Consider the following 24,666-nt stretch of genomic DNA (forward strand, 5'->3'; position numbering starts at 1 on the left):
CCTCTCCCATTAATCATCTCACGACCCCTAAGATTTATCTGGTGACCCTTTGGAGGGACCCCTAGTTTGGGAACCACTGGACTAAACTATCTAACTGTATATGAAGTAGTTCAAACCAGCTCCACCTGCAGCAGCTACAACAGTAACATGCTGCTTACACACTGATGCTTCAGTATTAATAATATAATGATGTCCTATATAATAATATATCAGCCAGAGGGACCAAACCACTACTTTTACTGCAATACTTTAACTACATTTTGCTGCTGATACTTATGTACTTTTACGTAAGTAGGATTTTTCATGCAGGACTTTTACTTCTAGTGGAGTATTTTTACATTGCTGTATTGGTACTTTTACTGAAGTAAAGGATCTGAATACTTTTTCCACCACTTATTATACTCAATAATAGCTGTCAAGTAACTGTAATGGAGCAGAAAGTGGAATATGAAATGTAGTGGAGTAAAAGTACAAAGTAGCATAAAATGGGAATACTTAAGTAAAGTAGCCCATAGTACCTCAGATGTACTTAAGTGGGCTACTTGAGTAAAGTTTACTCATTTCCACCACTAAACAGTGACAAAACAAAGTGGTTCATTGGCATTTACTGATGTGAGTTTACAGCTAGTCAACTATGTCTACCTTTTTTTTTAATTAACCTGGTGTAAGGGAATTTTTCGCCTCAAAAACCTTGTTTTTAAATTGTTCAGGTTAGGTTATTTGTGAAGCAAATTTAAACAATCCAGTGCTAATCCCACCCAGTCATCCTTTTACAGCTGCAAAATAAAATCTACACTTTAATTTTAAAGTGCTTCAGAGTGAAAACAGGAAATTAGTTTCGCATATTATAGAAATCTTCTCGGAAATGACAGTGAGGAAATCAGGCCTGAAGAGGAAGTCTTCGTTCTCGGCGGAGGAGCGTGCAGCCTTCTGGGTCCTAGCGCCGACAAATACTGTAGGAATACTCAAGTAGGAATACTCTACTTAAAGTAAGATTACCTCTATTAAATACAACAAAGTTATTTTTTAAAAACATGAAAGAGCCAATATTGTATCCTGTAAACAATTCCATTATGAATATGCCATTTCAATCAAGTGGTGCACTGTAAAGGTGATCAAGCTTGAGATTGATTTTTCTATGTTTAAGAGAGCACCCTGCTGGCAGGGCCACAACACTATAATACTTACGTAATTCTCTAATAATATATATAATAATAATAGTAATAGTTTATTACTCACTTAAATTAACTTTAGTGCATACACTCATCATTAAATAGAAGAGTTCCTAATATTTTGTCTACCCTATTAACATACATGAGGGGTGCAAAATATTAGGAACACTTTTCAATACAATATATTCACTCCAGTACACTATCACCACCCACTACAACCTAAATAACAAATTAGAATTATTACCTTTCTGACAGTGTTAACAAAAACTAACAATGTATAAACTTCATCAAAGAAAAATTTATGGCAGAGGTGTTGTATTGAATTTAAAATCATGTCTTCTATCCAAAAAATGTTTAATTTCCAGTGATATTTGTGGGGGGCTGAAACCCACCATCACTGACCCTCCTTTTGACAGAAAGTCACACTTGTATAAATAAATCCGATGTCATTAAGAAAAAAAAAAAACTCATTGAAAATGATTCTTAAACAGTTTATTAGAAAGATGTAGACAATAAAAAAAGAATTTCCACTGTAATTCAACATTACTTGTCTCCCCTTACATTTTATTGACAGTGCAAATATAATTTGGTCATTACATGTCGCCATATCTTTCCGACACTCCCTCGCCGACAAGGGAGGATCTACTCTAGATGAACAAACGGAAAGAACCTGGAGGATAGCAACGAACCACATGATGTTGAGGCCCAACCGAGCTTCAAGCCTCTTTATATCAGCTGCAAAACATTTCATCTTGCTTCTTCAGTCTTAACGTGAGTGTGCATGTTAGGCGGGTATGGAGAGAGGAACTGTTAAGATACTGACTGTGTGGGATTCATTCAAATTACCAGATGATCAGTGGGAAGATGCAAATATTTCTGCAATGATTCCAATTTCACATACATTAAACAATAAGTAAAGGGAAACATGTAAGCTGGAAGGTTAAGCTACAGAAACAAAGACTGGCTTCCTGGATATCTAATTCACGGCACATGGAAGGCTTTAGAGGAACCCAATCAGTAAACGCATCTAATTCTCAGATGTACATAGCTAGTGTCTTCTTAAAATCATGAGAAACTACACTGGTCGACTAACTTAAAACCACAACATTGGGAATGGGTGGGCCTTATCATTTTTAACCACAGTTTATTTGAAAACAAGTTGTAAATCTCTTAACACGTATTGCTCAGTTGAGGACAACTATACAGCTTTTCCAACAAATAATGTGTGCTTAGTTGTAATATTTAACAGTAAAACGAGATACCCAAAAAGGTGCAGTACAGCAAATGGAAGTGGAGATAGCTGCTCTGTACAATACCATGCATATCAACCTTCAGTGGACTGATCGGTCAAGAGTTTGGAGCTGAGGCTATGGATTTTAAATATGGCTACTGACTCATATGTACAGTTGTTTGTCACTGCCTTCGATTTTCAAGATATACATTTGTTTTGATTCTTCTTGCCGTCTGTTCTTCCATTTTCTTTCCAGAGTCTTACAGTCTTTCTACTCCAAATCTGGCATTTCTGAAAGTGAAGTCAAACAGAAAAAAAAAAAAAAATTAAAACCTTCCATCAGAACAAAAACCACTTGTCAAAAAGGTTGTAGTCATCCTATAAAGTTGTTGTAAAGGCTCATTAATACTTACTCTCGTCGTCGCTATCTGCAGACTCGTCCTAAAAAAGACAAAAGGTAAAAGATGAAGTGGAGAAATGTTGCATAAGGTTCAACAGGAGTTCACTACAATAAGCCTAAATTTAATGATCCGGTTTCATTACTGCATATAAGCCAACTGCTTAGAAAGCAAATAAAAAAGGGGGTAAAAAAAGGATTCTTACGTCATCTGCACCGTCTAGATCGGGTAGGTCATCCTCACCTCCCATGTTGTTCATCATCTGTAATATTACACCAAAAGAGTCATTTACTTTTCTTAAATGCTTCTTAAACCCAGGCACTCGAAGTAAGACAATGGTGGAAAACCTTTTGCATCTCTCTAAGTTTAAGCTTGGTTCATACTGTACTTCAATAATGTCATTTGTCATGATGACAGAATGAGTCGACTACAGCTGGAATGACAGAGCATGTTGATGCACTTTCCTACTTAATAAGATTAGACAGTGGAGATGCATCACGCTTTGTCTCCTAGTACCAATTACGTTACATGTCAACAACAAGCACCGTTCTGATACCAGTGCTGTTTTCTTTTAGCAACAGTGGAGAGATCACAGGAAATTAAAAGAGAAAGAGAGGAGGGAATGACATGCAAAAAAAGGTTCCAGGCTGAACGTGAATTGGGGAGCTTGGGCACTCCTACTTTTTGTCCTTTTTCAACTTGAAAACTGTACTTCACTAGAATACAAATTAGGACTTTTTCATGCCAAGCGTGCAATATTCAGTTGTGTTATGTTGGAAAACAAACATAAACATCAACTTGAGACTCTGTATCGTCCTCGTATTATATGACTGAAATAAAAAAGATGTTAAAAAACAACCTTGAGACATCTTTAGGAGTCATCGCTATATTCTGTAACATTATCTCTTACACTTTGGGCCTGGTCAAAATGCCATTCTGGGCTTTTTTGGATGGGCCTGTTTGTTATTTTGATTGATGGTATAACAGCTGATACAATAATATGGAAAAAGCTCCTAATTATGTCAAACATTTACCTCTTTAAAGTAATGATGAATTTTAAGTGATACTAGTCAATGAACAGTGCTTACATCTGAGAATTGATCGAAGTTGCCCATCTCCTCATCTGAATCATCCTCCCAGTCTTTCCAGTTGTTGAAGTCAACACTGAGCCAACTCAGCTGTAGAGACACAAAAATTAAAATTCCTCATAATAGCAATGAGATGCATTTAAACAACCTAATTTGTGACATTTTAGTTTTGGCTGACTGTATCGCACTGTTAACGATTAACATTTCAAGCCAAATTTATGACACACGCTGTCCTTTATATTTAAGAACGGTTTGCTTGTGCGTTACTGACCTTTGCCTTCTCTTTTGTTAGCCTCGGCCACGCCTTCCCTGGCTGCGCTTTTCGTAGATAGCACAACACTGAGCGATCTGTGCGTTTATGTTTGGATTCCTGTGTTTAGGAGGAAAGAAAACACCGATGTGTGGTTAATTTTTGGATACATTTCGTGCAATGCAATCTGCGGTACTGGCTAAATGTTATAAAGCAATGATTCAGACAATAACTTGTTATAACTTACATTTTCATCAATGGCTTCAAAAAGTTCTATTTCATTCTCGTGTTTGACATTGTCAGTTCCACCAAGACAACTGAGGAAAAAGAAGAGACAGTTAAAATTCTGGGAGGAACGAAACAACAAACAGAGGTCAAGCCAAGTGCAGACCACAGGACTTTCAAAAATCTCAGAACTGCTGTGCTGCTCACACCAGAGACATTTTTTGTCCCAAACTGTTATCATGTTGATGTGAGTGTGTACAAAACTTCTCCCAGATGAGGTGCACTGATAACAAGGTTACTCCACCTTTAAAAACCCATGAAAGGAGCAAATCCAAGCAATCGTGATATTTAACAATAACATGAGACGTGAAATAAAACGAAAAAAGAATCAGAGTAACATACTTAATCCAAATGCAATAACAAACAGGGCGTTAGTTGTGGTTTGTGTTCTGATGAACTTGGCATTCAACTAAGCGTAATAATAAAAAGGCGTGCAACTTCACACTTATTATCTTGATCAGCATTTTCTGCATGTTTTTGAAGCATCCTACTGTGCCACTCTTGCAGCTCATTCAATGCTTCCTGTTAATTAATAAAATAATTGACTGTGCACTGTGCTATTTGTGTGTGTGTCCGCTGCCTCCTGCTTCACGTTGCACTCTCATTGGATACTGCTCTTGATAGTTTGTTTTAAACAGCCAGCATGAGGCAAACGTACCTGAAACCGCACTTTGTTTTATCAAAATTGACTTTAACATCTTTGCTGTCTGCCACACAGAACTCTATAAAAACAGAGTCCCTCCTGTCGTACCACTTGGCAGTTGCTGGATGCCTGTGAAGAAACAGAAGAGGTCAAAACATCAATAGCATGTTGGAGAGCTCAACGCTTAATGGTTTTACAGCATGAATGGTTTTGTAAACAAAATGTGTGGCCAGTTGTAATTCACAATGTTCATTTAGAGCACAGATCTTGGTACTTTTAACTTTTACTTAACTTAACTTTTAGAGCTTTACACAATGTTTGGATCTGGTCCAAAAATAAGCAACAATGACTTGAAAATTTTTACCCTTTCCCATTTTTTGTAAAAGTACATAGTGCAGCTCATCAGAGCCACAATTTTCATAAAAAATACATGATACAGGTCACCAGTACAGGTAACAGGTGGGCAAAAAAAAGCCTGTGTATCAGGTTGCCACACAGAATCCAGTTACACGGTGTGATCCTGTATCAAGACACCTCAAAAGTAAAACATCTGTGCTCACTAAAAGTCAATATGTTTTGCATGGGTTCACCTCAGGTTTTCCTAGAAATGATGAATATTATTGTACTGCTTTTAACCTGTCGATGCCAAAGTTATAATCAGGTTTTTTTTTAAGTCCTTCGGTGTGACTAATATACCGAATTCATCAGAAAATAAATAGTGATGCTCAATCCAATTAGTAATACCCACTAATACAGTTAATGCAAGATATGAGGGAAGAATTCATGCTCATTCATGGTTCACAATTGTTCAAGTCTGTCTTAAAACAAGTCAGGTGCCCGAACGAAAATCGAAAGAGGTTTTCCACGCTGTAATCAGTCCTCCTGTTCATACTTGCTGATGAAAGATCCACTTCAAATGTGCTTTCAATGTAAGTGGTGGGGGCCGGAATGCAGTGTGTCCACACAGTCACTTTGTGCAAAAATGCAAGTTTATATGAAACTTATAAGAGGCTTCGTCAGTCTGAATTGGTCATATCAAATGGAAGAATAGTAACAAAGAGAGGGACTTTAGCACCAAAAAGACTAACGTTGAAAGATATCTTGACTCATTTGGATGGCCGAAGCTTCATATTAGCTTCAGATAAACTTTCAAATAGATTTTTGCACAAAAGGAGACTTGTGGCCCCCATCATTTACATTATAAGTGCATTATGAAGGTATCTTCTAATAGCCAGTATGAACAGGGGGAATGATTATGGCAATAAAAAACTATTTCAATGTTGTTTTAAGACATACTTGAAAAATTATGCACCCCTCCTTTAAACCTTATTAAATGATATATGATTGCTCCTCCATTAATACAAACTTACCGTCAACTACATCAATGAGAAACACATCTTCAGTACATATCAGTGGTTACCACTCATCTATAACGACTCACATCCGCGTTAATTGATGTTTCGATTCATTTTATGCAAGTCACACGAGTTGTAGCCATTACTTAAACTCTAGCGTTATGTTTATTAGCACCTTTCTCCTCTATGCACTGAAATGATGATGGCCTCTTTAGCTTTCAAATCCTCTTACAAATGATCGAGGGGCAACCAAGGCGGTGGATGGGCGCTAGCGTTGAATACAAACGCTGTTGCTCTCTCCCCTCATAACTACACTATAAATCCGTCAAAGATTAATAACACCTGGCTTCGCTGTTGTCATAACACATCCCACATTTTCTGTATAACGCTTAAGTCATGATTGCTGGCACAGACCACATGCTAATCTAACGATAGCCTTGTATGAAGCACTTAAATGAACACTCTGCTAGCCGAGCTAACAGCATTGACGTTAGTGAAGCCATGCGGTGCACCTGACACATGAAATAACGTAAAGTAAACGTAACTGTCTTTACAGCTAACGCAGCGAAACCTGTTCTGCTACAATAACTCTGATGGTGCCTAAGGCTTTGTTAAAAAACCCATTATATGAAATTCCAGCTAGGCAGCGTGTTCCCGTTAGCTCACAGTTCACTGAGGTAAGGCCAACCTCCCGCCTTGGCCGAAGCATGTTGTCGGACGGCTAACGTTAGCTAAACTGGCTACTCAGTTTGTATTATCACCTTTTTCCCCACCATTTTTACACTTCCCACAACTTACATGTCGGCGTGAAAGTGAGCTTCTTTTTCACTGATAAAACAGCCTTCTGGAAAGAATAGAAATGCCTGTAAAAAAGAAGGAAATGCTGCCCACACACAACCAATGCAAACGCCTCTAGCTTGTGGACTGTACGCCGGATCTTCTTGCGTACAACAGGATGAGAATTGCAGTTCTGACGCAGCTACAGCGTACGAGACGTTTCTAGAGCTTTCAGTCACGGCTGTGGGCGATGTGAGGGAGGCGGCGTGTGATCTGCCCTGGACTTCAATACATTTAATGTGCTTTGCCATGGTCCCCACCCAGCCTCAAATAATCTTATCCCTTATCCCCGAACAATTTAAGGATGAGTCTGGGGGGTTTAAGGAAAATGCACAAAATTGTACTGCACAGTATTTTACATTACAATACATTTTATAGCACTTTAAAGGATAGGTTCATGATTTTTCAACTCTCTCTTTAAACAATAGTCAGGTGCCAAAATGAACACTGAAATAGGTTTTTCTGGCTGTAATCATTCCTCCTGTTCATAATGACCATTAGAAGATCCCTTCATAATGCACTTACAATGTAAGTGATGGGGTACAAAATCTACAGTCCTCATTCTGTGCAAAAAATGTATTTAAAAGTTTATCTGAAGCTAATATGAAGCTTCAGCCATCCAAATTAGTCAAATCAAGTAGATACCTTTCAATGTTACAGTCTTTTTAGTGCTAAAGTCCCTCTTTTTGTTACTATACTTCCATCGCAGCTCAACAGGGAAACACTGTCCGAGGAAACACAAAGAAGGAATTTGATGCTAAAAAGACTGTAAATGGCATATATCCACTTGATATGACTAACCCAGACTGCTTAAGCCTCATATAAGCTTCAGATAAACTTTTAAATGCATTTTTGCACAAAATGACTTGTGGACACACTGGATTTTGGCCTCCATCACTTACATTGAAAGTGCATTGGAAGGGGATCTTTTTATAGCCAGTATGAACAGGAGGAATTATTACAGCGAGGAAAACCTCTTTCAGGGTTCATATGGACACCTGACTTGGAAAAATTGTGAACCTAGCGTTTAAAATATTGCAACTTTTACCAAGACTGCTACAGACAAACAGGCAAACATGTCTTAGATAATTACATAAAAGAATACACAAGAAAAGGCATGACAGTAATCCAGATGCATATTTAAGGCTGTAATCCTATTTGTTGAAAGGTTTATCTACTTTCTAGTGTCGTTCACTTGTGTAGCAGTAAGTGTTAGGAAAAAAAAGGACAAAACACAATATTAATAAATGCAGTTGTCGATTCTAAAGTGTACATTGTAGTCATGTAATCTGAATGGCTACTTTGAGTGATTCAGTCATCAAAATGATAGTAGAAAGATAAATAGAAATTTTCATAAATACAATGGGCATCTCACATCCTCCCTTCCTCTTTTTGTCTTTGGTGAATGTGTGCCCTTCAAATGATTAAATGATGACCAAATGATTGTCTTCTTCTTTTAATACTTTAGTTGTTTTCATGTTGTTGTCCACTTTCAACAATTTATGATATAGAAGTTATCTTAACAGAAAAGGTGAAGCAGAATTCAACTTTTAAAAAAGGTACATTCAATTAATACTAGATTTGATATAACATACAATTATCCTACTATACATATAAGAAAATATAGCTACATCATTTATATAGACATGTATATTTAACAGAACAGGAACTTATAGCTAGGCACAGAGGATAAAGTAAAAATCATCTGACTAATTGCAAAAAGTGGACAAGTTGATACATAACTTTTTTCTTTATGTATAGTTATAACTTTATGTCACCAGAATCCATCTTTTTTCAAATGCATCCCCCATATTTCTTATTTTTTTGAGTCATTTTCACCATAAATTGTATCTATTGAATTGTGCTTTTCCAGCTAGGTAAGTCTTTATCCACCTCCTTCTTCTTGTAATTTGCTTCAGTGTTGTGATTCTCAGGATTCTCAATAAATAATTTTCATCTTCACTAAATCCACTTGGGGATTTTCACTGTAGAATATACTCTGCTTTGAAATACAATATTTGTTTGTTTTTGATAACTTCCTCTATTAACTGCAACATTTGCAAACAAAATTTATTCAAAGACTCACAGGAATAAAAGGAAAAAGATGCACATTGTTTGCCCTAATTTCACCGCAGTTCCTCCAGAGTTTAGATTTGTAGTTTTCTGAACCTCATTAAACATCCGTTTCCATTCTTCATCTTACTTTTGTTCCCATTTTGTCTTAATAGCACCAATTTTTATTTCATATTCTCCCTGCAGGATTTTCTACACATTCCCAACTATGTTTGTATCTTTTCCATTATAATTTTTCATTTGTCTTTTTACCAGATTTATGCTTGTTATGCCCTCCATTCTCAGTCTCCCATTAACTGTGGGCCTTCACATTTGTATTGTCTATTTTACTCTTTATGTTACAGTTTCAGCTTCATGATTCACCTGTTTAAAATCACAAGGAATATGATAATAATTTAGCTTTATTTGTTTATTCAGTTGAAAATTAAGTTGTGTTTTTGGATTTCCACCTGTGCCGACAAGTCCCAAAGATGAACCAAAGCTTTACCATCTCAAAAGAAGGCAGGTTTTTTGGGGGGTGTTGCATAAAACACTCGGAGCTTTGATGAAGTCACCAAACTCCATAAACCAGTGGTTAAAAGAGTCATAAAGATACAAGGCTGTCTGTCCTGACCTAACAAGTGCAACAAAACTGTACAAGAAGACATCTAACGAGCCTAAATAAGATAAATTACCTGCTTGGCTGCAGGATGAGTGTGTAGATGCTATGAAGTGTTTTTAAATGTGAACTCTGATGATTTAACACATCAAAGTTAGTCTTTAATATTGTTATTCTGTAGTTCTGGAGGGAGATTTGTCAAATCTGAGGAAATAATTGAAGTGACATCCATCAGGTTTGTCAGCCTGGTCTTTGGGACATTTTTTTAAACAGAAAACCTGCATTTCCGCCGGGAAGATAGAAAGACATGAGCATTTACCAGAAAGGGAGGGTCTAACTGAATGAGTGCTATCAAGTTGCATTATGGGAAGTGTAGGATCCAACATTTTTGGAGCTCAACTCATCCAATGGATGGAAAATGTCAGGATATCTTAACCTCTGCTTTAATGATTGAGGAAATTTGTTTTGATCTGTCTCATGAAGGATTCAGTTTGAGAGAATTATAATATAAATATGAGGCTTTGTGGTACTGCAGCTAACCATTATAGAGGATGTCCATACTCAGCACTTACTTATTTCTCCCAGTGAGGAAATTGAGCCTTTTTGTATTGGCATTTGAGTCTTGACAAAATGGAGACAGTTCAGCAGCCATCTTGACACAGAATCAACTTTTACAGATAATGAAGCAGGCAAACATTTCATTTCAGCTTGCTCTAAGACAGTGAGCTGTACACTCCCACGTTCATCCTGATTTTTCAAAGCACGAGAATTGAGGTGTGACTTGCAATCCTTCGAGACGGCATATTTCTGATTTGACTGCTACTTATCTGTGCTAATAAGATACGCCAACTCATCTCTGCCTGGTATTGGGTGTGTTAAAGATCAAGTCAGGCCCAAGGCACTCTGCAACCAGATGAACTGACACTGGATTTCCAGCCGTGTCACCCACACAAAATTAAGTGATCATTACTTTGAATTCATATATTTTGATTGCTACACAGCAGTGGCTCGCTGGCGAGTACCACAGGCTCAAAATTCAGCCTTGGTCTGAATACTGGGACTTGACTTGAGGAGACTGTATAAACACTGGTGTCCTGTCCAGTGCAATACTGGTATTGCTGCACCCTGTGACCCTATATAGGAATATGTAGGTAAAAAATGATGATTGGTAGAATTGATGTTACAAATAAATGTTTTCTGACATTTTGAGGTTGGGGTTCAAATGAAGCTCAACTTACTGCTACCTTGACCAGGTTCATCAGTCTTTGCAACCAAATCACAATGAAAAAAAAAAAAACCCTCCCAAATTTTCCAATGAAGTACAAACAACAAAATTTCATTTTATCAAGCCACAACTTTATTTCCATCTTGGGTATAAATTGTATAAACGAGCTTAGATTAAATCAGCAACCTCTCTTCGACCCTTTGTTGCCAGCGTCCCCTTACATCGTCAACTCCTGCAAAGGGAACAAAAAAAAAAAAAGGTTTGTTAGCGTTTGTGTCAAGACATTCTTTTTGACCCATATGTTAAAGAGTTTCTCTCTTCTCAGGACAGAAATGTTGGCTTCAGTAAACTCAGAAGAACGAAAGTCACTGTATCAATCATCACTGAAGAGTTTTCCATACACATTAGTTCAGATTTGAGCAAACCATTTAAAATGGCTGAATAAAGACTCAACTTTACTACCACTGAAAAAGGGTTTTTATATCTTACCATAATAGCATTGACAATGTCGTTGTTGTTGTTTTTCAGGGCGCGTACAGCCTTCGCCCGCGACACGTTGGCTTGTGACATGACGAGTTCAATGTCCTTAACCTCAACTCCGGTCTCATCAACCTATAAAAATAATGAGGGATTTGTATTACATCATATTATGAAACAAGAAACACCCATTAGTTTTAGCTCCTTTTCATCTGAATGAAAAAGTCTTACCTCTTCTTCTTCGCTCTCCTCCTGTACTGTTGGCGTCTGTGTGTTTTCCTGGATGTTTGATACAGCTTCTCCCTGTACCTTGAATTTTTCTGCAGCAGCCAGCTGGGCTTGCTGGGAAAGATCTTCGATCTAGGGTGCACACACAGTAAAATGAAAAATCAATACACCATTTGGCAATAACATTTAGTTGAGGACATTTTGTACTATTTTGACTATCACTATGGTAACCGTGACCTGAATCTCTCAATGAATCTGTTCTGCTGCCTTATAAAAAGCTATGACAAGACAATATAACCATTATAATCCTTTAAAGGCTCAAGACGACTAATGAAGTCATTGCTGGCTACATACCTTAGCTTCACCGAAGACGATGTATGTGTCTGATGCGGGGCTCTTGTAGACGTCTGGTTTGGTAATGACGAACAAGATGTTCTTTGACTTGCGAATGGTGACTCTGGTGACCCCTGTTACCTGCCTGAGACCAAGCTTTGACATCGCCTGTAAGAAACACAAGTCATATTTTACAAATGTGGCCAAGTTGAACTAAAAGAAAGAAAGCAGAAAAGCAAGCAGTAAAGAAAAATACTGTAATTAAAACAAGATCATTACCTTTCGTGCCTTCTTTTCACTGCGGCTCTGTTTGGCTTTGCTGACAGGTTCCTCGTCTATTTCAGCAGCTGCTGCAAGCTATAGGAGACAGAATATTCATCCACGTTTAATGTCAACAAGTAAATGTGAATTAAGTTTGGATATGAACTCAAAAATATTGAAATGCTTTTAACAGTTTCTCTTCTCAGGACAGAAAGGCTGGCTTCAGGAGGCTCAGAAGAACGAAAGTCACTGTGTAAATCATCACTGAAGAGTCAAAAGACCAAAAACATCTGCTCAAAATGTTTGACACTAGCAGTAGATGTTGTAATGATCTTTTCTGTTTAGGTTAAAGTCTGTATCAGTGAATACAATATTCCAGACCAGACTAAATTCTCACCTGAGCTTGCTGTGTCTGTGTCTGGGCAGAGTCCTGTTCCTCCAGCTCAGGGACTGAGTCGTCACTGTCCGACTCAGTGCCGGATCCTACAGAAAACGCCGACAGAAACCAAAATTTAGTCACAACATGCCACCTGTTACAAACATGTGCTCATGCAGGAAAAAAGCTGCATTGATCCTGGGGAAGGAATAACAGGTTGGTCAATAATGGTTCAAAATACAGTATGTTTGTTGTTACTGGAGATGAACTATACCCACCCAACATGTGGACAATTCCAACATGTAAGTTAACAAAGACTGCAATAATAATGAACTCAAATCCAAATTATTGTGTACTCCAAGTATGTGAACGCAACACCCTAATATCCAATATCATTTATCAGACTGACACAACACATCACTGCTGAAATAAAAAAAAAAAAAAAAAAACCTCATTAGACATCATATATTTGCATAAATTAAACTGCAACGTAGCTAACAGTATGCAACAACAGAACCGACTGTTTCCAATAACAGGAGCGTCCATTTCAACGACTAGGAGCATGTTAGGAGTTAAACTTTACATCAAAGCAAGAGCATACTTACTTACACATTATTTGCTTTTTAACAGAATAGCACATTTAAGCATCTGAGCAGTTCCAAAAACGCAGCGATAGTAGGAAAAACAGCACACAGGAGGAAAGAAAGAAGAAAATACCCTTATCATTCTTGATCACAGGCTCCACCTTGGCTGGGGTTTTAGCAGGTGTGGGAGCAGGTTTGGGTGATGAGACAGGTTCAGAAGGAGTTACCTCAACCTCAGGTTTAACAGTGGTAGGTTTTGCAACTGCCTCAGCAAATGTGAGTTTACGGGGAGCTGCGTCAGAAACAGCAGGCTCAATAGGGGCAGGTTTTAAGGGAGCGGATGAAGGCTCAGCTGCTGGTTTGGCTGCTGGAACAGCAGGCTTGGCAACCTCAGCAGGTCCAGCCTTAACCTCAACCAATTTGGCCTCAGTAACTGGCTCAGCAGCCTTTACAGGGGCTGGCTCGGTAACCTCAGCGGCAGCTGGCTTAGGTTCTGCAGCAGGCTTAACAACCTCTACATCTGGCTTTGCAGATTTAGTTTTTTCAACTTGTTTAGCAGCCTCGACCGGGGCGGGTTTAGCAGCCTCGACCGGGGCGGGTTTAGCAGCCTCGACCGGGGCGGGTTTAGCAGCCTCGACAGGCGCGGGTTTAGCAGCCTCGACAGGGGCAGGTTTAGCAGCCTCGAGAGGGGCAAGGTTAGCAGCCTCGACAGGGGCAGGTTTAGCAGCCTCGACAGGGGCAGGTTTAGCAGCCTCGACAGGGGCAGGTTTAGCAGCCTCGACAGGGGCAGGTTTAGCAGCCTCGACAGGGGCAGGTTTAGCAGCCTCGACAGGGGCAGGTTTAGCAGCCTCGACAGGGGCAGGTTTAGCAGCCTCGACAGGGGCAGGTTTAGCAGCCTCGACAGGGGCAAGGTTAGCAGCCTCGACAGGGGCAAGGTTAGCAGCCTCGACCGGGGCAAGGTTAGCAGCCTCGACCGGGGCAAGGTTAGCAGCCTCGACCGGGGCAGGGTTAGCAGCCTCGACCGGGGCAAGGTTAGCAGCCTCGACCGGGGCAGGTTTAGCAGCCTCGACCGGGGCAGGTTTAGCAGCCTCGACCGGGGCAGGGTTAGCAGCCTCGACAGGGGCAGGGTTAGCAGCCTCGACAGGGGCAGGGTTAGCAGCCTCGACAGGGGCAGGTTCAGCAGCCTCGACAGGGGCAGGTTCAGCAGCCTCGACAGGGGCAGGTTCAGCAGCCTCGACAGGGGCAGGTTCAGCAGCCTCGACAGGGACAGGTTCAGCAGCCTCGACAGGGACAGGTTCAGCAGCCTCGACAGGGACAGGTTTGGCCTTACCAGCTGGCTTAGTAGCCTCAACAGGAGCAGGTTTGGCCTCAACAACTGGTTTAGGAGCTTCAACAGGAGCAGGTTTGGCCTCAACAACTGGTTTAGGAGCTTCAACAGGAACAGGTTTGGCTGGGGCTGCTGCCTTAACAGCTTCAACTTTGACTGCTGGTTCAGCAGCCTTAATAGGTACAGGTTTGGCCTTTGAAACGGTTTTAGGAGCTTCAACAGGTTTAACAGCCTCAACAGGTAGAGCTAAAGCTTCAGCAACCACTTTAGCACCTTCAACTGGAGCAGATTTTACTGGGGCTGCTGCTTTGGGAACCTTAGTAACAGGTGCAGCAGGTTTTGCACACTCCTTCTCAACAGGGGGTACAAACACTGGCATTTTAACGTGCTTCTCAGGTGGGATAAGGGGAGGGAGATCCTCATCAGCTACTGCAGTAACAGGAGCAGCTTTTGGTAAAGGTGCCTTAACTTCAGCTGATTTGGGAGGGCTAGAAGCAATAGTATCTGAAAATGAAACTGGGGCAGCTACAGCAGGCTTTGAGGTAACTTTAAAAGCAGCAGGCTTTGTAGCAGCTGGTGGGGATTTTTTTGGCTGAGCTGGGGCAGGTTTAGCCTCAACTGCAGCTTGCTTGGGGATAGACTCTGCTGGTTTTTCATTTGCTCCTGTGACCTTGCTCTCCACAGGGGCTGGAGCAGGCACAAATGCCTCTCCTTTCTTAGCCTTTCCTTGTTTGCCAGCCTTGACAACTTTTGGACCGGAGCGGTTACCCTGGTTAGCAGGTGAGGAAGCAAGGGGAGATTGCACAGGTGACAGGGGGGTTGTGGAAGTAGATTTTGGTGAGGTGGGAGAGGAAGAGGAGGCAGACATTGATGAGCGTTTCCTTCTGCCAGGGACAGCCTTTGGGGCAGAGGAGCCCTTTGCATTCTTGGCATCTTTGCCTTTGGGCTTAGCAGGGCCAGAAGCTGCCTGCGCTGGGGCAGGAGGTGTAGCTGAATAGAAAAAGATTCTTTAAACATTTTTGAAGGGAAAGTGGAAGGCTTGCTCATGCGGGTTAAACGATCAAACCAAGACGGAATCATCTTTCTTAGGGTTAGGAAAAAGGACACACCTACCTAACTTTAGAGTTTGATGCAAACTGCTACTCAAAATGCATGGTACATACTACCCACTTCCACACAGAAAACTGCATTCTATATTTAGTCAGGATGCACTAAAGACAAAAAAGTATTTGCAATGCACATCACCACATCTCAATGAAATATCACACAGCACAGGGCTATGTTACGCAGACATAGCAAGTGCAAAAATGCAACTACTACTGCACCATTAAACTGGTGCCTCAAAGCAGAACGGACCAACACCTGGCCAAACAGGTCAAGATTTGTGTCACTCATTTCTCAATGTGCAGTGAAATGCAGGAGCGACATACTGAATGTCTCTAATATATGTCAAATATGTATTAGAATGGATACAAATAACTTAAATGAAACAAAAACAGTTCCTAGCCAAACTACACTCATTTATTTTCCATTTTTTAAAATTACCAACATTCTTCACTGGTGATAAGGGAGACATGATCAGTTGCAGACAAGGGTTATATAAGTCTAATAGAAAATGTTAACTATCCGTTTAGATATTACAGCATTAAAGATGCAGACAAAAACAATATTAACTATAAAATAAGTCATGACCCATCCAGACAGAAAACACTAACACAGGCAGCAGAATGGCATGAATCCATTTAGCCAACTTTCTCATGTTGAAAAATATGACAAACTATATGCACTGTATGGAAAACATTAAACCTTTGTTGAAATGAACCTAATCACAAAGGTTCTTTTCAAAGATGGGGACAAAAAGTATGGGGAAGAGGAGAGTCTGCCTTTCACAAAAAGATAAACCAACCTGACAGGTGGCGGGTAGAAAGAGGTGGACCTTCACATTTGGAAGTCCCCTTCGACTGAATGGCCTTGGAGAGAAGTATAACAGGTTCCTTCTTGTCTACGTTTTCATTTTGAGTAGCCACATCGACGTTCACATCACCAGGCAATACTTCATGAGCTGCGTCCGGGCAGAGATTCTTCTGGCATTCTTCCGCAGTCTTTGGTGCATCAGTCGTCTTCCCATCTTCAGTGTTTGCACTGACGTCCTCAGAGGCAGATGGTTTTGGATCATCAGGAATTTTTTCTGCCACTGCTGCCGGCTCTTCTCCAGTGGCCTCTTCTTTAACAGATATCTGTGTAACCTCTTGGCTGGCTGGTTCTTCAGCAGCAACAGCTGACTCCTGATTTTGAACCTCTTCAGGGGGAGCTGCTACCTCCTGAATGTGCGGCTCTGAGGAAGAAACGGGAGCCTCAGCAGAAGGCACGGTCTCTTCAGGAACAGGCAAATCAGCTGCTGGGTCAGCAGTTGCCCCTTGCGGTGAGACAGGTGTTGCCTCCAACCCAGTCTCTTCAGATTGCTTGGTCATGTCTTGAGCAGCAGCCACACCGTTTGGTTGATCGGCAGGAGCCTGAATGCTAGTTTCTTCAGGGGAGCCTATCTCTTGAGCAGGAATAGAGGTTTCTGGAGGATTCTCCAATGGGATTGCCTTATTTACTGAAGGAACAGCCATCTCAGGAGGAGCAGAAGAACTCAATACTCCTGCAGCTGATGAAGTAAGAGCAAGAGGAGTAACAGGGGGAAGGGCCGTCACAGTAGTTAACGAGCAATTTTACTAGCTCAACACAAACTTTGTGAAAAAGGGAATTGTGCTCCACACGTGAATAGAAACGATGAGTTTGTGGAAAAAAGTTCAGTGATGTGGAAATGGCTCTTGATTTGCCAAAGTAGGGGAGGGGGGCGTGTTGGGTGCTCTCCAAAAGAAACAAAAGTGCCCAATGTCCCAAACTCCATGCAGTGTCCAAACGTGAGATAAGCACTGGAAGACCACCCATCGTCCAAAACAGCCCATACATGAAGGTAAGCTATAAATCCATTAACAGTCCAAGATCACTTTTTAAAGCAACAAACTAGACTACACTGACTAAAATCCTAAATTATTTAGACAGTTCAGCATTGTACATTACTATACTGCTTTATGGAAAAGGCTATGTGGTGTAATTACTTAATAGTTACACTTCCTCCATTGTAAAAGGCCTTTTATTCAAAGATGAGAACATTTATGGTCAGAGAAGAGCTCTGGTCCACATGACACCAACACAATCACATCCCTGTGAAATAATGACCCAACACTTATTTTGAATAATGTACAGTACTAATCCATCTGGGGTTGAAGTTGCATCAGTATTTGTCCTTATCATTGTCAGAAGTTCTCTCTCAAACATGTAACATTGTCAGTTACTGATGACTGTTGCATAATAGGATCTGTCATCTTTTGTTTCCTTGGAGTTTGTATTTGCACAGAAAATGTCCAAACGAGTGTACAGCTACTACTGCAAGCACGATTTTTCACCAAGTTCCTCCCACATGGCTGAACAGAATGTAAAATATTGAGCTCTGTTTATTTTACCTGATGAATAAGCTGACAAGCATCGTCACATTAATAAACCTCTATTGAGACTGTACAAATCAAACCACAATTAAATCACCATGTGTATTTCACTGCTCTCACAGTAAAACTGTATTTTCTAAGTTCTAGTCAGTTTTCTAACAGATGTACTGTAGTTAAAGCACTACAAAGATGTATTTTTCAGTAGAGCTTTATGATGGGGGTTGAGCAATACTCTGATAGTCAAAAATATAATATCAATAAATTCAAATTCAGATCTCAAATGGACTAAGTGAGAATTGAGACTACATTTTAAAGGAAAAATAAAAAGGGTAGATTATGGAGCTTATTGTTCTTCATCTTTACATTGTGCATTTATTAAATACTACAGACCACTCAAAAATCCCCTTATGAGTTGAATGAATAAGTTCAAAGTTATTGACTATTAATTGCTTCCTTTGAAAGTCTCCTCTGTGCTGCACACATACAAATGTTGGGAAACTGTTTCAAATCGAACTCACAGCAGTTTAATGTCAGCCAGTAACAGTACATGTGCAGTGAATGTCTCTGAACCCTCTTTTCTATTTTTACATTTGGTTGTAGAGTGATAGCTACTACTGACTGACGGGCTAGCCGCCCTGTTAGCTGTTTCACTGGTGCTAACTGCAACTTATCAGTTGGGTGTTCGAGTCAGAGCCCCACCCCTGGCCAAGCATCTCCTCCCACAAACAGAACAGTTTTAGTGGAAAACTGGTGCATACTGGTAAAAAAGTGACACCCAAGAATTAATACAGATGTATGTGCAATTGCACAGTTATGCTGAAATTTGAGCACTTATGATTCACTGTTTTGGGATTTTTTCCTCCAACACCCTCCTTGACATATCCACCTCAACAGTGACTAAAACTAAACCATGAAAAACAGTCATCTATTTTTCACTTTATTAAAAACACTTATCTTAATTTTTGGTCACAGAGCATCACGTACAATATGCACAATGATGACTTTCACAGTCTGTCCACTATTTTTCACAGTTTGTTTCATTCTTTCTTCAGCACTTGTAAGTCCTTTTTGTAAGTCGTGCTGGCACCAAGTTATAGTTTGATCACATACAGCTAGAAAGTAAATAACTAACCACATTTTTCCAACTGAGAATAATTGGTTTCTATATATATATTGCTATGATAAGGCTTTACAGGTGAGGCTAAAATAAATACGCAATGCAAAGATCTGTGCCATTGCTAACAAGGTTACGTCCCATCTACACAAAGTGGGTTTTCAAGGCATTTATTGTGCACAGGGAAACCACACTCATCACCATGCATTGTGCGCTAGATCCAGTTGTCAGTGCAAGTCACCACACGCCATTGTGAGTTTGTGTGAATTAAAAAAAGAAAAAAAAAAGAAAAAAAAAAAAAGGAGGGGTCCTGGATTACTCTTTTCAAGCCAAGCCATATTAACCCAATGCAGATCCCTCAGTGGGAAAACAACTGTTACAAATGTCCCAACACCTGGCTAGTGACAATCAAAATATGTCACCTGTTACATCAACTCAGTGTCCAGCCAGCTGAGTCAACTCCCCGAACCAAATAATCATCCAATATTGATCCTCTACTTGACAAATTACCTTCAACAGACGGCTATTTGTTGAACAATTCACGCGTTCTCTGAGCTCCAGGACCCCGTTAGTACAGTCAATATGCAGCATTGCATGCAAGATAAGTAAAAATATACAAACCAGTCTCCACTTGAGGCTGCTGCATCTCCTGCTCAGTGACTGGGACCGTTTCTGTGGCTTCACCAGGCATGGTTGCTGGTGAGAAAAAATGAAGTAAAGACAATTAAATTTAAGACTTTTTAAAATTCTACACACAATGTAATTTAATACATTATTCACTGTCATGCCGTTCTATGAATGAGAGAAAACCAGTAGGGACAAAAAGGCCTGCAATTATTTATGAAGTACAAACACGTACAACTTACAATTAATGTTACTGTCTACAGCTGGAAAGAGGAAATATTCAAGACCTTTAGACAGGAAATGTAAGATTCTTTAAAACCTGCTAAGGCCTCTTCTGTTGAGGGAACTCAAGGTTTTTTAAGACTTTTCAAGACCTGTAGATGCAAATTACCCATTTCCTGCTGTTTTTACAGATATAGCTGATGTAAACAACCCTTTGACAGCATCAGAAATCAACACAAACAACTAAAAAAAAGTTAGTTTTGGGGGATAACAGGCTCCGATTCTTTATTTTTTCCCCCAATTCTGATAGTATAAGGTAGTAAATTGTGATTTATTGCTGCACATCTCTTGTATGTACTGTCATATTCAACAACTTTACTAGCATTAATATCATGAGAATGATTTAGACAAAGTATCAAGTAAAGACAGCAATGGGAGAAGTACTCAGCTCCCTTACTTCAGTAATGTCAGCAGTACAAATGTAAAAATACACCACTATGAGTAGAAATCCTATATTCAACATTGTATAGAGCATTGGTTCTCAAATTTTTTCACGTCATGGACCCCCTACGCTGACATGAATTACACCACAGACCCCCATTTAATAAGATTTAATACCAGAGTCCCCCGTCTGATAAGATTTGAGCTTTTTAGATATTTCATCACAGAAAGTGTATGAAACCCATGATCAAAATAGTCATATATCCTATCGCTGTTACTTATGAATGGAATTATAGTGAAAATAAATTATTCCCCATTTTGCTGGGGACCCCCTAAAAAAACCCCTGGGGGTCCCGGGACCCCACTTTAAAAACCACTGTTAAAGAGAACACATAATTCAATGCTGTTAGGACTTTTAAGACCTGCAGATACAAACTTCTTGTAATAATTTGGGATAGCTTTTTTAGCACAATAACACTGAGTGGGTTAGCCAATTCTCACGTTGACTCTCAGTTGACAGAACTAGTTGAACAGGTGACCACGCTTTAGCCTGAGAGCTCAGTCTGTATTACAGCGACGTTTAACTGAGCTGATGTTAGGATCTGTCAGCTTCAACAGAGGAAAGCTATCAATTAATAAACAAATATAACATCACATTCCCCACAATCTGAACTAATCAAAGTAACCAGCCAGTTGTCACACAGTTCACTGCGGCCCTGACAGGCTGCTAGGGAGCTGGTAGTCATGATGTTCGCCCATTTTGAACCGGTAATCGGCGGTACAACGGCACAAATATCACCGCATAGAGAAACGAAATGTAAATAATAGCTACACCGGCCTGATGACCGCTGTTTACTTAAACGTATGAAACCGTTGGTACGGACGGTAATATGTGAAAAATAGCTGGATGATATTGGATTATCAGCGGAGATACTCACCGACTTGGGACGTTATATCCAAGATGGCTGTGAGAGAGAACTTCTAACCTCCGTTTCTCGGTAATATCCGGTTTAGGGCCGCATCTTCTTCTTCCGGGTTACTTAAAGGGCCACAGACTCATTTTTGTAACCATAGAAATTACAATCCTTTTTCATACAGTGGCACTGAAGTGCAAAACACAACAACATTTCACAAAACACAACAATATTTGAGGAAACAACAATATTTCAGAAATGTTGATGTGTTTTGAGAAATGTTGTGTTTTGTGAAATGTCACTGTGTTTTGAGAAATGTTGTGTTTTGCACCTCAGGACCACCACACTTTTATATTTAATTATACTAGCCTACTTCATGAGTCTAGCCACACTATCTCTGTAAGGCATAGCAGTGCTTAAGCTAAATGCTAACATTAGCATGCTAACACGCTCACAATGACAATGCTACATTGGTGATGTTTTGCAAGTATGCCACGTTTACCATGTTAAAGTCAAGATGAAATGAAAAATGCCTTTTGAACCGTTTTAGATCACATCCCCAGTGATATTGTGCACCTATTTAACAATACATGCCAAAAAATATAACAAAAAAATGTTTTCTTTGTATTCATATATCAAAATCCAATCATGTTTTCCATCTGTAAAACAAAATATGACGTGTGTTTACGTGGGCTTGAACCAACCAATATCAACCAATAATAGCATGGGATCCACCCATCAATCAAACTTTAACTTTTAGCGGCACAGAGTTAAGATTCATTAAGATGCCCAGGTTTCAATGTTCAAATCAAAATCCTCCCACCTGTCTATCCTGTTTCACTCAGAAATACGTCACAATGCAGAAATACCGTTTTTATCCGAACTTTAAAACGTATTAGCTAACATTTGCTAATTAAATCCAAAGTACAGTTGATGCTGATGGGAATGGCATTTGTTTTTATTTGGTCAGAAACCAAACTACATGACAAATAATTAAAAATTGGACCCGATGATGGCAGTTAATGTTTAAGTTAGGGATCACCAAAGTTATTAGCCACAATTCAGCCTGAAGTGGCCAAGAACAGTCTGTAGGCTACTTCATAATTCAGATGGGGAAACAATATTTCATTTATTTTTTTCACTGTGCTCGTTCAAATTTATTTTGGATAGATATGCAAAACTTTAAAATAAGGAAAATGGGTACTAATGTACAGATTGATGTTTTGTTTTTTGTTTAAATATTTTTATTAAGAAATATGGCGCATGAGAAGAGAAAACAGTGTCACCTCAACAATGAGAATCACAGTTAAAACACAGAAACATATTAATAATACTATGGTGTTCCTCAGCGTTGCCAAGTCTCTGGAACTCTTCTGGAGGGGTGAACACCATTCTTCAAAAAGATACTCCCTCATTTCGTGTTTTGATGATGGTGGTGGAGAGCACTGTCTAACACGTTAGTCCTAAATCTCTCATAGGTGTTCAAGTGGGTTGAGATCTGGTGACTGCGAAGGCCACAGCATATGATTCACATAATTTTCATACTCATTAAACCATTCAGTGATCCCTCACATCCTGTGAATTGCAGCATTGTCATCCTGGAAGAGACCACTTCCATCATGATAGAAAAGTTTCTTCATAGGATAAAGCTGATCACTCATAACTCTGTATTGATTTGCAGTGACCCTTCCCTCTAAGGGTACAAGTGGACCCAAACCATGCCAGCAAAATGCCCCCCAAAGCATACCAGAGCCACTGTTTCCCCTCACTGTAGGGGTCAAGCATTCAGACCTGTACCGGTTTTTCCTTTAATTTGTCACCTGTATGTATATCATTCTGCACAGTGAAGCTCAAACCTTCAACTGTAGGAACAAGAACAAAAACACATTTTTGAGTGGTGAGGGACTTTAAGTGAAGGATTTACTTATTCCACAACAGGCCATTTTTGTTGAGGGAATTGAATTCAATGCTTTTTAAGACTTTTCAAGACCTGCAGATACAAATTACCTGTTTCCTGCTGTTTTTACAGATATAGCGGATGTAAACGACCATTTAACAGCATCAGAAATCAACAAAAACAAGAAAACTTATAGTCTTGGGAGAAAACAGATTCCAATCTTGTTTTCTCCAATTTTGGTGGTGTAAAGTAGTGAACTGTGATTTATTTTTCAATCACAGTGGCATCATTAACTTACCTGCTGCACATCTTTTGTATGTACTGTCATATTCAACAACTTTACTGGCATTAATATCATGAGAATGAATTAGCCTAAGTATCAAGTAAGAAGGACAGCGATATGAGAAGTATCCAGCTCCTGTACTTGAGTAATATCAGCAATACAAATGTAAAAAAAAAAACCACCCATACGAGTAGAAAGCCTACATTCAACATCTTATAAAGTACGCATATTATCAGCAAAATGCACTTTTGCAGCAAAAGCACTCATGTGCAAAAAATGGCTCCTGTAAATCATATATCCTTATAGACTATTTTATTGAAATATCTTCATTTATGCATTAATGTGTAAGTAGCATTTTAATGATATAATTAGTTAAGGTGGAGCTAATTTCAACTACTTGATATACTGTTGGGTTGTTTAATCTAAATTGTATTTTGTATGATTTTATTTTTTTGTATTTTAAAAATGAATCTGCAAACTATGGCAATCAAATTAATGTAATGGATTTAAAGTATGTTTCCCTCTTTAACATAGTGGAGTATTAATTTAAAGTAGCATAAAATGGACAGTGGTGAAATTTAATAATTACATTTACTCAAGTAGTGTACTTACATATACATTTGAGGTACTTACGCTACTTTATACTGCACTGTATTTCAAACAAACAAGAAATATTATACTTTTTACTCCAGCACATTTGACAGCTAAAGTTAACGTTTACTTTTCAGCATGAGCTTATAAAATATGATGCATCGTTACAGATTTAATACTCAAAATATATATAACAGTTAAAATTTGTTCCACCTTGGCCAACTACAACAATAAAATGCTACTTCAACATCCTGTAATATATAAAAATGTAATAGTTAATATATCTCTCACAGGGGACATTGACATTTATAATGCAGGACTTATATTTGTATTTATATTGCAGTA

At 39.3% G+C, this 24,666-nt stretch overlaps 2 protein-coding genes, 1 long non-coding RNA gene and 2 other non-coding genes across 6 annotated transcripts; 1 reads left to right on the forward strand and 4 right to left on the reverse strand.

The window, feature by feature from the left end:
- Positions 1–1,649: 1,649 nt before the first annotated feature.
- LOC137184769 (prostaglandin E synthase 3-like) lies at positions 1,650–7,525 on the reverse strand. The gene is made up of 8 exons (XM_067592752.1): positions 7,221–7,525; positions 5,083–5,196; positions 4,387–4,456; positions 4,161–4,259; positions 3,890–3,979; positions 3,007–3,063; positions 2,817–2,844; positions 1,650–2,694 (listed from the first exon to the last, which is right to left on the reverse strand). The coding sequence occupies exons 1-8, from the start codon at positions 7,508–7,510 to the stop codon at positions 2,675–2,677; spliced, it is 768 nt and encodes a 255-aa protein (XP_067448853.1). The 5' UTR covers positions 7,511–7,525; the 3' UTR covers positions 1,650–2,674.
- A 3,739-nt stretch (positions 7,526–11,264) lies between these two features.
- On the reverse strand, positions 11,265–21,682 carry naca (nascent polypeptide associated complex subunit alpha). Of its 2 annotated transcripts, none has more exons than XM_067592750.1 (9): positions 21,575–21,682; positions 19,971–20,045; positions 14,745–15,731; positions 12,852–12,937; positions 12,473–12,550; positions 12,215–12,361; positions 11,864–11,992; positions 11,645–11,767; positions 11,265–11,387 (listed from the first exon to the last, which is right to left on the reverse strand). In XM_067592750.1, the coding sequence occupies exons 2-9, from the start codon at positions 20,038–20,040 to the stop codon at positions 11,373–11,375; spliced, it is 1,635 nt and encodes a 544-aa protein (XP_067448851.1). In that variant the 5' UTR covers positions 20,041–20,045; positions 21,575–21,682; the 3' UTR covers positions 11,265–11,372. The 2 variants fall into 2 exon arrangements, with proteins under 2 accessions (XP_067448851.1, XP_067448852.1); XM_067592751.1 differs by lacking the exon at positions 14,745–15,731 and adding an exon at positions 16,648–17,391 and having other exon boundaries at positions 21,575–21,681.
- Positions 11,472–11,545, reverse strand: LOC137185422 (small nucleolar RNA SNORD59). Its single transcript, XR_010928869.1, has one exon. It is a non-coding gene; the product is annotated as a small nucleolar RNA SNORD59 (small nucleolar RNA).
- On the reverse strand, positions 12,652–12,725 carry LOC137185423 (small nucleolar RNA SNORD59). Its single transcript, XR_010928870.1, has one exon. It is a non-coding gene; the product is annotated as a small nucleolar RNA SNORD59 (small nucleolar RNA).
- LOC137184770 (uncharacterized) lies at positions 14,200–14,797 on the forward strand. The gene is made up of 3 exons (XR_010928719.1): positions 14,200–14,325; positions 14,398–14,612; positions 14,709–14,797. It is a non-coding gene; the product is annotated as an uncharacterized lncRNA (long non-coding RNA).
- Positions 21,683–24,666: the final 2,984 nt, after the last annotated feature.

The sequence above is a fragment of the Thunnus thynnus genome, chromosome 6, assembly GCF_963924715.1.
Source record: "Thunnus thynnus chromosome 6, fThuThy2.1, whole genome shotgun sequence".
In the NCBI taxonomy this organism is placed as follows: Eukaryota; Metazoa; Chordata; class Actinopteri; order Scombriformes; family Scombridae; genus Thunnus; species Thunnus thynnus.

Bases quoted from the DNA above. Each gene is read 5' to 3' on its own strand.
- LOC137184769 (XM_067592752.1), bottom strand. From the start codon at position 7,510: ATGGCAAAGCACATTAAATGTATTGAAGTCCAGGGCAGATCACACGCC. The intron at 4,457-5,082 runs GTACGTTTGCCT...CTTTTTCCTCAG, and splicing joins AAAACAAAGTGCGGTTTCAG to TTGTCTTGGTGGAACTGACA. The intron at 4,260-4,386 runs GTAAGTTATAAC...TCCTAAACACAG, and splicing joins TTGAAGCCATTGATGAAAAT to GAATCCAAACATAAACGCAC.
- naca (XM_067592750.1), bottom strand. From the start codon at position 20,040: ATGCCTGGTGAAGCCACAGAAACGGTCCCAGTCACTGAGCAGGAGATG. The intron at 12,551-12,851 runs GTGAGAATTTAG...TGTCTCCTATAG, and splicing joins CACAGACACAGCAAGCTCAG to CTTGCAGCAGCTGCTGAAAT. The intron at 12,362-12,472 runs GTAATGATCTTG...TGTTTCTTACAG, and splicing joins GTGAAAAGAAGGCACGAAAG to GCGATGTCAAAGCTTGGTCT.